Source organism: Nematostella vectensis, chromosome 14 (genome assembly GCF_932526225.1).
Source record: "Nematostella vectensis chromosome 14, jaNemVect1.1, whole genome shotgun sequence".
Taxonomy (NCBI): Eukaryota; Metazoa; Cnidaria; class Anthozoa; order Actiniaria; family Edwardsiidae; genus Nematostella; species Nematostella vectensis.
Genome location: NC_064047.1, coordinates 8,519,975 through 8,533,414, shown reverse-complemented (window position 1 = coordinate 8,533,414; position 13,440 = coordinate 8,519,975). Strand labels below are relative to the sequence as shown.

At 37.0% G+C, this 13,440-nt stretch overlaps 1 protein-coding gene across 2 annotated transcripts; it reads left to right on the top strand.

Moving 5' to 3' along the window:
• Positions 1 to 6,734: 6,734 nt before the first annotated feature.
• Positions 6,735 to 13,336, top strand: LOC5510458 (synapse-associated protein 1). Of its 2 annotated transcripts, XM_048721685.1 has the most exons (11): positions 6,737 to 7,070; positions 7,415 to 7,485; positions 8,089 to 8,152; positions 8,351 to 8,424; positions 9,481 to 9,620; positions 10,044 to 10,189; positions 10,742 to 10,797; positions 11,248 to 11,332; positions 11,802 to 11,909; positions 12,416 to 12,474; positions 12,746 to 13,336. In XM_048721685.1, the coding sequence occupies exons 1-11, from the start codon at positions 6,857 to 6,859 to the stop codon at positions 12,821 to 12,823; spliced, it is 1,095 nt and encodes a 364-aa protein (XP_048577642.1). In that variant the 5' UTR covers positions 6,737 to 6,856; the 3' UTR covers positions 12,824 to 13,336. The 2 variants fall into 2 exon arrangements, with proteins under 2 accessions (XP_048577643.1, XP_048577642.1); XM_048721686.1 differs by lacking the exons at positions 12,416 to 12,474; positions 12,746 to 13,336 and having other exon boundaries at positions 6,735 to 7,070; positions 10,742 to 10,868.
• Positions 13,337 to 13,440: the final 104 nt, after the last annotated feature.

Below are 13,440 nucleotides of genomic sequence, written 5' to 3'. Positions count from 1 at the left end.
AAAATAGGCAATATCAGACACAAATGGCCTTTTAAGTTTATTCAAATATGAATAAACAAAATTAACGAGATAATTTTTAGCTTTCTTTCAATGTGGAAATAAAGCGACAAAATTATAGCAGTGTTCATCCTTCTCCCAGTTTCATCCCAAGAGAGACAATAGTATAGAACAATCTGCAAGATTGCTGTGCTGTGCAATTTTTTCAGTTAGCACAATGAAGTTAAGCGAAGTGCAGAAAGTAGCTCGTGAACCCAAAGGTTAAAAGCTTTTGCGACCTGATCAACTTAAGGTGATAACAGTCTTTTCAAAAACAAGAATTAAAGAGAAAAATAGTGTGAAAAACTTCGAAATCAAAATCACCATTGAAACTTTTGTCCTCGTCCTTGCATATGAACGTTGTGCGGAAATAAACTTGCTAGACCTCCCTTCTTAGTACATTCTCATCCACTTTCTTCACATTTAAACAAATAAGGGTATTGCTGCTGGAATATTGCCCATAAGACGTTGTTAAATCATTAAAGTCCAATTTTCTCACTTTAAAAATGAACAATTGCTACTAAGTCACAGAGGCATTTTAATTTAAAATTACCTTTTCTTTTCCAGCTCAGTGCACTTCGAATACTGATTGGTCAATGTTTTGTTATTATCAAATGAACCAATATATTTTATCCCTAGGCTCCTTTAAAGTTGTTTAAAGTCCATTAAGATTTTCAAATTTCGTGGAGCCTTGCTGCGCAGTAATTGATAGTTATTTTGATTAGGTTCAGGCATCAGCTTATAAGTTTTTAGTTTAGGTATGCATAGACAAGCCTTTCAATAGTGAGAATAATTGGTGATTTCAAATTTCACAAAATAGCTCTTTGCGCTCTAAACCAGCAAGGGACGTCATAGCATATGATTGTAAGATGCGCTGGATAAATAGCACATTCAAACATAAAACTACTCGTGCTCCCAGTACCCACTACATGGTACAGTCCTGAAACATCTTTTACTTACTCTTTTACTTAAAAATCGTCTCTTACATATTTGGACTCCCTGTGGTTTTGGCGGGAAATGGAGTGCCCAGCGAGCACGTTTGTGACTGTCCAAAACTTGTGGGTTTTTTTTGCAATTCTTCCTTGTTTAAGTCAGTTAAGTTTTTCATGCTTTTCATTGTTATGAACAATCAGGACTTCTGTGTCATAAATGCTTAGTTTTTGTGGCAAGGTATTAAAAGTAAAACACTCTTGACTTAATTCGGCCAGGTTTTTCCTTTGCTCAGAAATATAATTCAAAGTATCTGATTTTAAGTAACTACATGGTTTAATAATAGAATAAGATATGCAATAAAATAATTAAGCAGAATGAGTGATATCATGACTACTGCATATGGTAAAATTCGTAATAGTTGTATCAGTGTCACTGCAAGTATGTTTATCTTTCCTGCTAGGTCAATTATTGTCAAAATCTTGATTATTTGGTGCAAAATTATCATTGAGTATCATTTCACAAACACGCACACCTCTAAGTTCAAATGGAATATTATTTTCACCTTAAAGTTTCTGATAGTAGCTCACTAGATCATTATAATTGTAAACATGCAGAAGTACACAAGTGCCTTGAGGGTGTGGTAACCCAAACAAATCTCTTTCATGAGAATAAAAGACCTTGAATTCTCCATTACCTTTGCAATAAATAGCTAACGTGTTACATTAAACAGTCATTATAAACATATAGTTCTCTTGTATCAATATTTGTACATCATTTCCCAACGGCATACAAAACTCAAAATCCACACTAGATGATGATGTATCATGTATATTACCATTATAGCTGGGACTTTATTTTGCATCTCATAATTGTTCGAATATGTTTTCAATCTGGTAATTCTGTTAATATTAAAAAGTCTTGATTGTACAATCTAGACAGTATAGTATACAAGTCATTTTCAACATTCATGATCTTTTCTAGGTCCAAAGAGGATGTTATTGCAAGGTGGTGTTATGAATTAATGCACTATTAAGTGACATAGCTACACATTGTCTCCCTGCATTTAACCCAAATAAACTGACATTACCTTGAGAATAATGAGCACTAATTGTTTTGCTAGAATCAATAGCTGTTAAAGGTCGTCCAGGGTTTTTCTCCACATCTCTCTTAAAATAAACTTAGAATGACTGATCTTATGATTGAGACCTTTATGTGATAATGTTGGTAAATAAAATTTATACCTTGTGTTTCATTTTATTTCCATTTCTGGACCCCTTTGTTTTTAATCTTGAATTTGCAATGATTTGAGTGATGAGGTTTATTTATGACACATTTCACGGTACATTCAGAGGCAAGAAACTTTGCAAACCGAGACCTCAGATATTGTTAGGACATATCATTTTTATTAATTATATTTTCATCAACCGCCAGTTAGCGGTGCTGACTTAGTTATGTATGCGCGCGCAGAGATCTGCTCGCTCTCGTGTTATTAGACCGCCATCTTGTTTTGGTCTTCGGTTACCCCGTTCCGGTTTTATAAAAGCCTTTGTTACTCGATCCGGTGTTGAGTTTGTCCATTATATTAACTGGCGAACAGACAATTGCTCAGCTTTTCCAAAAAAATGAAAATCATTTTCTAAAGACAGTAAGACACTGTTCATAAATTGCTGCATTTTTACATACTAGAAGTTCTCACAGAGAAGTAAAGTGGTTGAGCTGTAGATTGGCTGGCCATTCAATTCTATTTCCAAACAGCCCTAGCAATCCAGGAGTTAATTTCAAGTTTGTGTGCCAAAAGAGGTGAATTAACACTGGTTCCACCTTTTAGCAAAGGTAAATCTATATTCTTATAGATTTGCCTGGGGCAGTTGACACATTTCCCATATTCAATTATACAAGACTCCCTTTTCTTTGAAGCCACTGTCTTGGCTGAGCACTAACCCTTTGTTTGATGGTTTCTCTGTTTTATCTGTTTATAAGTTTGTAAAGGAAAATATAAATAAATTGCTGCTAGTATTATTTTATTAAAATATTGAGCATTTCCCCAAATGGATCAAAACTTCACAGGGATGTAAATAACAACTCCACAAACAGGTAAGAAAAGTTTGAAGTCAACCCAATTTCTTTTTATTGTAACGCACTATATATTTACAGTAACTATGAATGAAACACGTAAAATACAACATTAGCTTTGGAACATGTGCCTACATACATAGCTGGTTTTGCCTTGGTTATTAATCATGTAGCAATCGATTTTATCTGATTTCTGGTACAATGTTTTCAAACATAGTAGTTCTAGACTGGACATTGCTGTTGAAAAATAAACTCAAATGCAAACCATAGGTATCGAATTTATGCCTGATAATGTGAGGCGGGGCAGAGATAATAGATTATTCAAAGTGATTTTGCATTTCCCTATATACACTCATCTCATCAAATAACACAGCATACCTGTCAACCTCCGGAAATCTTAAGGCATGAGAATTTTTTTGGGGAGAGGGGTACTGTATATTCATTTTATTGGGGGGGGGGGGGGGGGGGGTGAGTATAACCTTGCAGGTGTTTGCCGTGGAAATTGACTTATCGGATCTCACGACGGTGTAAGATAAATTGGGCTACACAAGAGAATTATTGTTCTAAATATTTTATTGGAAATAGGCAAAATGATGATTTCCTGAAGACTAATTTTTCAGAAGCGATAAAAATTGCTAAAAAACAGGAGATTTGGTGCTTAACGCGGGAGAGCGGGAGAAGGGGTCCAAAATCTTGAGACTCCCGCCTAATGCGGGAGAGTTGACAGGTATGAAATAATAAGCATTCAGTAGATCTCTGTGTTATTTGATGAGACTTGTTGAGACTTGTGAAAAAAGTGAAATGTAAAATCAACACCAATAATCTTATTTCTCTGCCCCGCTTCTCGGCCCTTCTAATATCAGACATAAAATTGTTTTTTATTCGATACTAATTGTTCAGAAGCAATAAAAATTGCTAAAAAAAAACCAGGAGATTTGGTGCTTAACGCGGTAGAGCGGGAGAAGGGGTCCAAAATCTTGAGACTCCCGCCTAATGCGGGAAAGTTGACAGGTATGAAATAATAAGCATTCAGTAGATCTCTGTGTTATTTGATGAGACTTGTGTATAAAGGGAAATGTAAAATCAACCCCAATAATCTTATTTTTCTGCCCCGCTTCTTGGCCCTTCTAATATCAGACATAAAATTGTTTTTTTTATTCGATACTGGGTTTGCAGTATTTTATATTTTGAGTCTATTTTTCCACAGCAATGTCCAGTCCAACTATGATTGCAAATCATTGCCCAAGAAATAAAACAAAATAGATTGCTACATTATTTTAAACCAAGGCAAAGACAGCCACGGAGGAGAGACAGAGATTCTTTAGAAATCAGTGGGCTTCAGTGAAACTGTAGCGTACTTACATGCAGAAGCTATTGTTATGGAAAAGCAGGAGATCATAAATTCTGTATAGTTCACTATATGTTAATACACGAGCAGTAATCTTTTCAGTAGCTATTATTATGGCCACCACTTAGACCCAAATAGCTTTACTGAGTATGTACAGTATTTTGAGTTTTATATACAGCCTGTCAAAGTCAAACGCAGCTGCACCTAGTCAGCGGTATCCTAGCTCTCCAACAGTGCTTTGCGGTCCCCGCTTTTAATCCCTCGTCGTTGTGCTGAAGCGAGCACAACTTGATGGTTGCTTGTATTTTTCATAAAAAATACAGCTATGAGCATATTAGGAGAGTGTCTCAGGACATCATGAAGTCTATTGGGGGCATAATTGAGTGCTTTGCTTATGGATATTTGCAAGCAAAAGTGGGTTCATAATTATTCTTGTTTGGCTTTGCCTGGATGAGAAAATAATTTTCTAATGAATCACCACAGCTCTCCTAAATGCTGTCTTTTCTGGAACCAAATTGATTCCAAAATTGTTTACACTGCTATTCTGGGTCTGTATGACCTGGCATTGATTTGTTTGGCTTCGGGGTAAAAAGACTCATAAAAACCCATCTGACTTTGGGGAGAAGAGTGTTGACTGGCCCTCCCCTCGTGAATTTTCCCCTGGATCTCCCAGAATGCTTTGCAATCCGTTAAGGTATCCAAGTGGTTTTACAAGCCTTTAAGGAGTGGACATTGTGTTTTGAGGCCATGGAAATGAACCTGGAGGATCAGAATAAAGGTATCTATTTGTGTCTTGAGCCGTGTTTGCTGATCTCACTCCCTTGTGTGGTATTTTGAGCGTTTTATTGAGAGGGGCGATTCTGCTTTTCTTTCATTGTTAGATTTGAAATTTGTCAAAGAACCTGTGCTATTATTTGGCTTAAGAGTAGTTGCCAACACCTTGGTTGGATGCATATCTTCAAGACCATTTATCCCTTAGACTGATGCCTGAGTATCTTTATCTTGTTGTGTTTATTTTGCATTTATAAATTTTTTGGGTTGTGGGTACTTCTCAAAGCCGGTACAGGCCGGTTGAGTGGTCAATGTGTTAATAAAATAAGACAACAAGCAATTTGTTTATCTTCTATTTCTCTTATAAAACAAACAAAGAAACCATGAAACAAAGGGTTAATGGTCAGCCAAGACAGTGGCTGCAAAGAAAAGGGGGTCTTGCATAAATCTGGCTTATGGAAAATGTGCGAACTGCCCCACACAAATCTAAAAGAATATAGATTTAACCCTTGCAATTGAATGACCAACCAATCTATGAGCTCGGGCACTTCACTACTCCACTAGAAAGCAGAAGTATGTTTGCGTGACCTCGAGGTCAATAAAAGTAGAGTGCCTAATTATTCCAAACTCTTTCAGAAAGAGTTTGTATTCTGTATTCGATTTTAAAAGAAAAAAAACGAGTGTGTTTAACATCTCATTCCCTTACTATTGCATTAGGAAGCTTAAGAAACAACGAAACTATAACCAATTTAGCAGTGTTATATGGATAACCAACTTTTACGTAATTTGCAAAAGATCTGAAAAGCCACGAAATTGTACAATGGTCGGTAATTCACTAAACAATCATAATACATAAGATTTAAGTGTTTGCAGACGAGATTTGGTTAAATCAGGACGTTATTATAACTTTTGTTCGAATTGGTTGCTGAATCCGCTGCTTGAATGGGTGGGTGGGTGGGGGGGGGGGGGGGGGGGGGGGGTGAATAGGGGTATGTAAATCCGCCGATACGTAACATTTTCGGGGCAAATCCGTGGATCCGCAAATATTTTTAGATCCGCATGGTTTGACATATAAACAATAGCATCGATTGAAATTCATTTAAAATCCGAAATTCGACCGTCAAAGCAGTCAAAATCCGAAACCCGTGCCCAAATTGTCAACAGATCCGTGATCCGCCGTATTTTCAAAATCCGCCAATCCGCTGAAATAATAATCAAAATCCGTAATCCGTGAGCATTTCGGGGCTGAATCCGCCGATCCGCGAACCTATTCACCCCCCCCCCCCCCCCCTTGAATTAGCTGCTGAATTAGTTGCTAACTTCACCGCGGTGAATTTTATTACGGTTTTTTTTCTTGACAAACATATCAGCACCCTTCCCCACTTCACAACAAAACGCCAAATAGCGGGCTTGGGAATCACTCTTATCTGCTCATAAAAAACACTGTTATTTCTCATCGGTTTGATACATTGCCTGGGCTACCTGTTGGCTAAAAAACTCAAGAAAAAAGGAAAAAACGTTCTCACTGTAACTTGCAATCGAGGCTAGTGAACAAGTATCGTGGGCTCACAGTCCAGTTTACATGTGACGTCATCATATCGTCGAAGAGAACTGCTCGACTTCCAAATACACAAAATGACAAACACAATTTACTAATTGTTTTTTTACTGAGCTCTCTAGCACAGAATAGTCAATATGTTTAGCTGGCTGGGTTATGGAGAGAACCAGGAATCGAAAGATAAGGTTACAACGGTTGAAAATGTCGAGTCAAAAACCGATGAAGGAGAATCGGCCGAGAAAACGAATGCATCCGAAAAATCGCAAGAAACAACAGCCGACGTTGCCCCAATAAAAGGCGAAGCTTTGCCTGACTTGGAGTATGCTAAGGATGTAGCAAAGAATGTCGGAAGTAAGTTTTATAAGATCTCGCTTATTTCAGATGTACTCATTTTTATTGCGTTGTTTTGTTTTGATTGTAAGTTTATTTGCATTTCACACAATGTCTACTCAGACATAAATAACCATTGCCAAGTTACTATTAGATAGATTGTCGCTCAAAAATGTGTTTTGGGATTATTTGTGGTTTACTGCAGTTTCTTGGCAACAGGAGTAAAAGCTAGTAAAGATTACAATGACAGTATCTATGATTAATTTTTTTGTGTATTTGTAGGGGGAGGGGGGAGAGTTGGGGTGTGAACTACAGGGTCATGACTTGATTCATCAAGTGCAGTAATGTCTTTTTTCCTTTGCAAGGCTTTCTGTTTAACGTAGCTTCAGCTGCTACCAGCACTGCATTCAAAGTTAAGGATACAGTTGAGAAAAAGGCAAGTGATTTGAATGGGCTGTGATTTCATCTCGATACCTCCCTGAGGGATGTAGACTTTTCGTACTCTTTCACTGTATTTAGCCCACGTCGGTAAAACAAGTATAAACCAAACTATCAATCAACAAAAGATTGACAAAATATGATGTACATGAAAGTATGTGAAACAAAGTATAGCTGCTCTGATGTCACCATTGTCATTGTCATTGTCACCAGTTTACGAAGGGCCGATGGAAACATCAACTGTTAAGAGATAAAAAGAATATATTAGAATCCATGCTATTTAATAGGCCATCTTCTCTAAATTATCAATCACATCCTCGAAGAAAGTTTCAATAGACACACTGATTTCACAATTTTGAAATATTTTTCACGTTTTCTGTTAAAAATCATTGGAGATTGGAATGTAATTGACCGGAAGAGAACTGGTGACAATGCAGCTTTAAGCCTATGCAGACCATCTAGTTTTTCTACAGCATGTCTGTGGTCTTTCTAGCTGTACCAAGTATAAGCCAATCTAGGTGGCACCAACAACCAGTTTTCTTGTACTAGCCAGATAACCCTTGTCTTTGTTAAAAGTTGTCCCTCTTTCTTTCCATTTTAGGGAATAATTGGTGATTTTATTAAGGAGCAAGAGAAGTTTGTGAGCGAAAAACACAAAAGATCAGGTACAGTATGAGTATTCAGTGAATTCAGAGTTGTAAAATACAGCTCCCTCTTAGAACCAATCAGAATCAAAATCTTTCACTAAGAAAAAAAAAAAGCCAACTAATATGCATTTATCTTAGCCCCATATCAGTATGCGTGAAGTAGAACAATAATTTTTTTTTATTCAATATGTTTAATCTGGCTGTTTTTTTCCTTAGAAACTGCTGTCCCTCCTTGGGTTGGATACAATGAAGAGGAGGCCATGAAAACCCAAATCCTTGCCCTGTCTACTGTAAGTAAAAATCAAAAGTCAAATCCTTAATCTCTTCTGTAAGTAGAACCTAAACTCAAATCCTTACTCTCTTCTGTAAGTAGAATCCAAACTGAAATACTTGCCCCATCTACTGTAACTAAAAATCAAAAGTCAAATCCTTACTCTCTTCTGTAAGTAAAATCAAAACTCAAATCCTTTCTTATGAATAAGGGTTGCTAATATTTATTAAAATGAAGTAACAGCATTATATTAGCTAGCAAATGAATGCAACTGAAAGCTTTAAGTAATGCTTTTTAATTTTTATATTTTATTGCTTTTGAAACTTGACACATTTTTCATAGTTTTGTCAGTGTAATGAAATGGCATGTGCATTTATTACTGAATATCACTGTGCATTGACTTCTGACGATAAACCCTGTACTAGAACACACGTGAGGCTGCTTAACCTTTCAAAGAGCTTTATGAAATATTTTATTCCTTATTTACCTTAATTTATTATACATTTATGTGCTAATTTATTATACATTTATGTACATGTTTATGAACTTTTGTTGTTTTCATTATATTTTAACTTACTTTTTTCTCCACCAGCATGTACACCTTACCCCTTATCAACCTTTTTGTTTTCCGGTCTATACCTCCCTACCCACTACCTCCTCCTTAATCTTCCCATTCACCCTATACGCCATGGTAAGAACAACTGCATCACTATCCCGTACACTCCTTATAGTCCAACTCCACTCACCATAGCAATATCCCCACAATTACCCTCCCGCCCTCACCCCTGCCACCTACCTCTACCCGTATCACAACCATTATTCTCCTTTTATGTCCCCCTTCTCCCCATGTGCCATGGTATGAATACCTATCTTTATCTATCTGGAATTGTGCACTTCCATGTTTTTCCGTCATGTCCTTTGCAACCCTATTGGGAGTATCAATTTCTCACCTTGATCTTCCAGTGCCTGATAACATCCCTCTAATACATGAAGTAAATCTCTAAGGAATGTAAGATTGTACCAAATTTGTTGGTTTGATAGTGTTAACCAAACTTTTTTGAATTTAACATTGCAGGATGAGCGAAACTTCTTGAGGGACCCCCCTTCGGGTGTTCCCTTTCTCTATGAGGGCGAGACCATGTTTCCTGTTGCCTTGGCAACACTACAAAAAGACGAGAATCTTGAGCAGATGAGATTCAAGCTTGTGCCAAAAAAGTGGGTTTAAAGCTTTCCTCTGATTGCAATTGGATATGTGTATATTTATCCTAAGAGACCTTCTGTGTTAAGAGGAAATTGGCTTAGGACAAAGGGAAGGAGAGATGTAAGGCTCTCTTGTCAGCATAATAAGTGAGATCAAACAGGAACTACATAAAACGAAATTTCATTGTATTAGTGTCTTGTCCATAGGGTATTCATGAAAGTGTGAAGGGGTGAACATGTTTTTAGAGAACATTCTTGGCCTGTCTCAGCATGTACAATTAAAGTTTTTATGAAATTAAAACAGCAAAAGAGGCAAAAAAGTCTATCCTCAATGCTGGGTAAGCTGACTATACATTACAATCTAGAACAAGAAAAAGAAGGTGGATACTGTACAAGAAAACTATATTGAAAACTATTTCTCTATTCTGTATTCTTCAGGGTATCAGAGGAGAGATTCTGGAGGAACTATTTCTACCGTGTCTCTCTCATCAAACAGTCTACTCAGCTCACGTCGCTGGCTGCGTCAGGAACAACTGAGCGACCTTCCACATCTGCCGAGACAACAGAGGGCAAGGCTGATACTGGTGGGTGGATCAAAGGAATGTAAAAGTAGCACCTTAGATAAATTTATCCAGGGATGGCCCAAAAGGGCTATACCAAACCAGTAGATAGACTAGCATCAACTTCTATTATACCTTTTGTATACTACCCAACTGGAAAGTAACTACCAGCCTCCTTCACTAAATTCCTGGCTAGAGCACAAAACTGGCACACTGTCACATTTTGGTGAATATTAAGAAAACTATAACATACAGCTGAGGCTATAATTTTCATTGACTCCCTACTTATCAAACAAATCTGTCATCATTTGTACAGTATGGTTTTAATGCTGTACACTTTTTCAAAACAGGCAATGAAGTCTCCCTTTGATACCTTTATGCAAACAATTAATCACTAAGACTACGTTTATTGTTTTTGCTAGAGCACACACATGCCCATACGTTATTAATGCCTGTCATGCCTCTGTACATTGCATGCTGGAAGGTCGAGAATGTGCACAATGTTGCTGTCAATACTTCTAAAAAATGAAGTTGTCACCTTTTTATTTTCAAGCCAATTTACCTTTTTATTTTCAGAGCCAATTAAACAAAGTGCCCCGCAGAACATCCCTGCTGCTTCCTCGCATGATAAGGTAAATAGTTTTTTGCCAATGGAATATTCAAGGACCCTTGAACCTTCTGTGTTGATTCCTCACATGATAAGGTAAATAGTTTTTTGCCAATGGAATATTCAAGGACCCTTGAACCTTCTGTGTTGATTCCTCACATGATAAGGTAAATAGTTTTTTGCCAATGGAATATTCAAGGACCCTTGAACCTTCTATGTTGATTGCTATATAACAAGCATATTAGTAGTAGTGTTAAGTGGGAATGGGTAGACAACTATTTGTAAAGAGAAAAGGAAGTATTTGAATTGTCCAGTAGACAATATTCTTTGACAAGGAAATTGAGAGAAGTGAGGGCAGAACGTTCCAAAATTGCAGGGAGAAACAGCACACAATGCAGAGTGCCTGTTTTCGCACCCTTATATCACTAAGTTTTATATTGCTTAGACCTTATGAATGACTGAAACATTGTTTCAGAGTGAAGAAGAGCTACCGGAGAGTCCAACGCAACACATGGAGTTTATCAGCGACGACTTTGTGCACCAAGAAAGCTCCCACCAAGGTGGTAATTACTAGGGCTTGGTTGGCCTTTTAGAAACACATGCACTGCCTGTGCTAAAACTCAAGCTTTTACCTGCCTGGCACTTGCTCTGATTGTGTGCTGGCTGGTGTACTGTATGCAAGATAGTGATACTTTCTTTAATAGCTGTCTATTTCTACTCATAAAAAGTGCACCACTAAATGATTGATACAGTACCAACAAAGGTCATGTAAGCTTGCTAATGGTAGCACCTGCATTAACTGTCTCTGTACTTTAAAAACTGCACAGAATTGACAGAACTGTGTCCTGCATGCATTCTTAAATATTACTAGAATTACAGTATGTTGTTTTAGGTCTAATTAGGGGATTAATATATCAATAAAACATGTTTATGTCTATCGTTACAATACAGCAATAGCTGTAAAGGAGAAAATATTTATAATTGGCCTTGTTGTGATACACTGTATGAATTTCATTGTCGTCATTGTAGAACTAAGCCATGAGGATCTACAGCAAATTGGAATGTCAAGGGAAAACACATCAGAACCAAGCAATAAAGACACAAGTAAAGAATCATCACCACAGGTGCCGCAATCAGGTACTTTGTCCTTTGCACTGTCATTTCAAAAAATGTTTAATAAAAGCAGCTGGTTTTGGGAAAGAACATCAAGATGGGCAACTGTTATTTATTGAACTCTGGCCTTTACTTGTTTTATCCCACTTGCACAAGTTTGGTTCACCAAAAGTGGTAATCAAGTCTGACAAATTTTCTTTTTAGTGCAGACTGAAGAACATAAATCGTTACACGACTATTTGGTTATTTTGATTTTCCTCTAGCCTGGGTTTCCTAAGCTGGATTGATAGGGGACTTGCACTAAAATTCTTATCATGTGATCTTTTGCGTGGCTATTTCAAATGATTTCAAATATAATCTTTCTGAAAAGAAAACTTTCTGGCTTTGTAAATGCTATAAAATAATTTGCTTTTTGTTGCTTTTGCAGCTTAAGGCTGAGTACGCGCTAGTTTGCCACGAAATAAGTCACATGATCTCTTAGTGCAATTGGCATTTATACAGTACCTGCCGGGTTTTTTTTTTTTTTTCAGATCAGAAACCAGAAGATGATATCCCAGAGTGGGAGAAAGAATTACAGCAAGAGCTGCAGGTCTGTCAAGATATCAACACAGACTTGTAGTTTCCTAACACTTTATTGTATAATGTCCCAAATAAGAAGTGCACCTGCAAACAATACTAGAAAGGTTGTGAAAATGGTCAACTTTTTAATGTGTGAAATGGTCTAATTTAAAATGGTCAATTTTTTTTATTGTGAGTTGTGGTCTACACTTTAAACATGCACATAACTTCTATAAATAAGTTTCAATGGTTTTATTGGAAAAGTAACCTCGTTAATCTAAAATGAAACTGTTTGATTTCAGGACTATGAGATGGTAGATGGGGATGATAATGGTGCTTGGGAAAAAGAGATTGAAGATTTGCTAGAAGAAGATAGTTGAGGGATTTGATAGAAGACTGGGCAGGCATATAATATAGCCATAGCACAACTTGTTAGTAATAATTGAAGGATAAACATAATATACCTTTGATAGCATAACAAAGCCTACCTTTTCATGGTTAAAAGAGGTGCTGTGCACCGACTTCTACAAAATGTGGGTGGGTGTGTGTGGGTGGGGGGGTAAGGGAGGCGAGGAGAATGGGGTGCTCAGGAGGGAATTCTTAGATATCCGTAGTGCCACAGACTGTTAATTCTCATGTCACTGATTTAGATAGAAAGGGGTATTAAGCAGGGGCGCTACAGCCTCCAAACTTTCATGAGTTCTGGGCTGGCACCCCATTAGTTCCACTGCCCCATGTCGTACATTTTGTTGTTATTTTAATATTAGTATTCAAATAAAGAAAAACAAAACAAAAACTTGTGACCATTTTAGCCAGGGCAATTTAAAATTATGCACATTTTCCATAAATTATAAAGAGAATGGGTATAGAATTGAAATAAAATGTCAATCTTATTTTTGTTGTATTTGGTGTGGTGCGTTTTAGTTCTATAATTGTCATGTTTCTACATCATTTTTTTTTCTTGCTACAAGCTCTACATTCTTTGCCCCAACCTTTT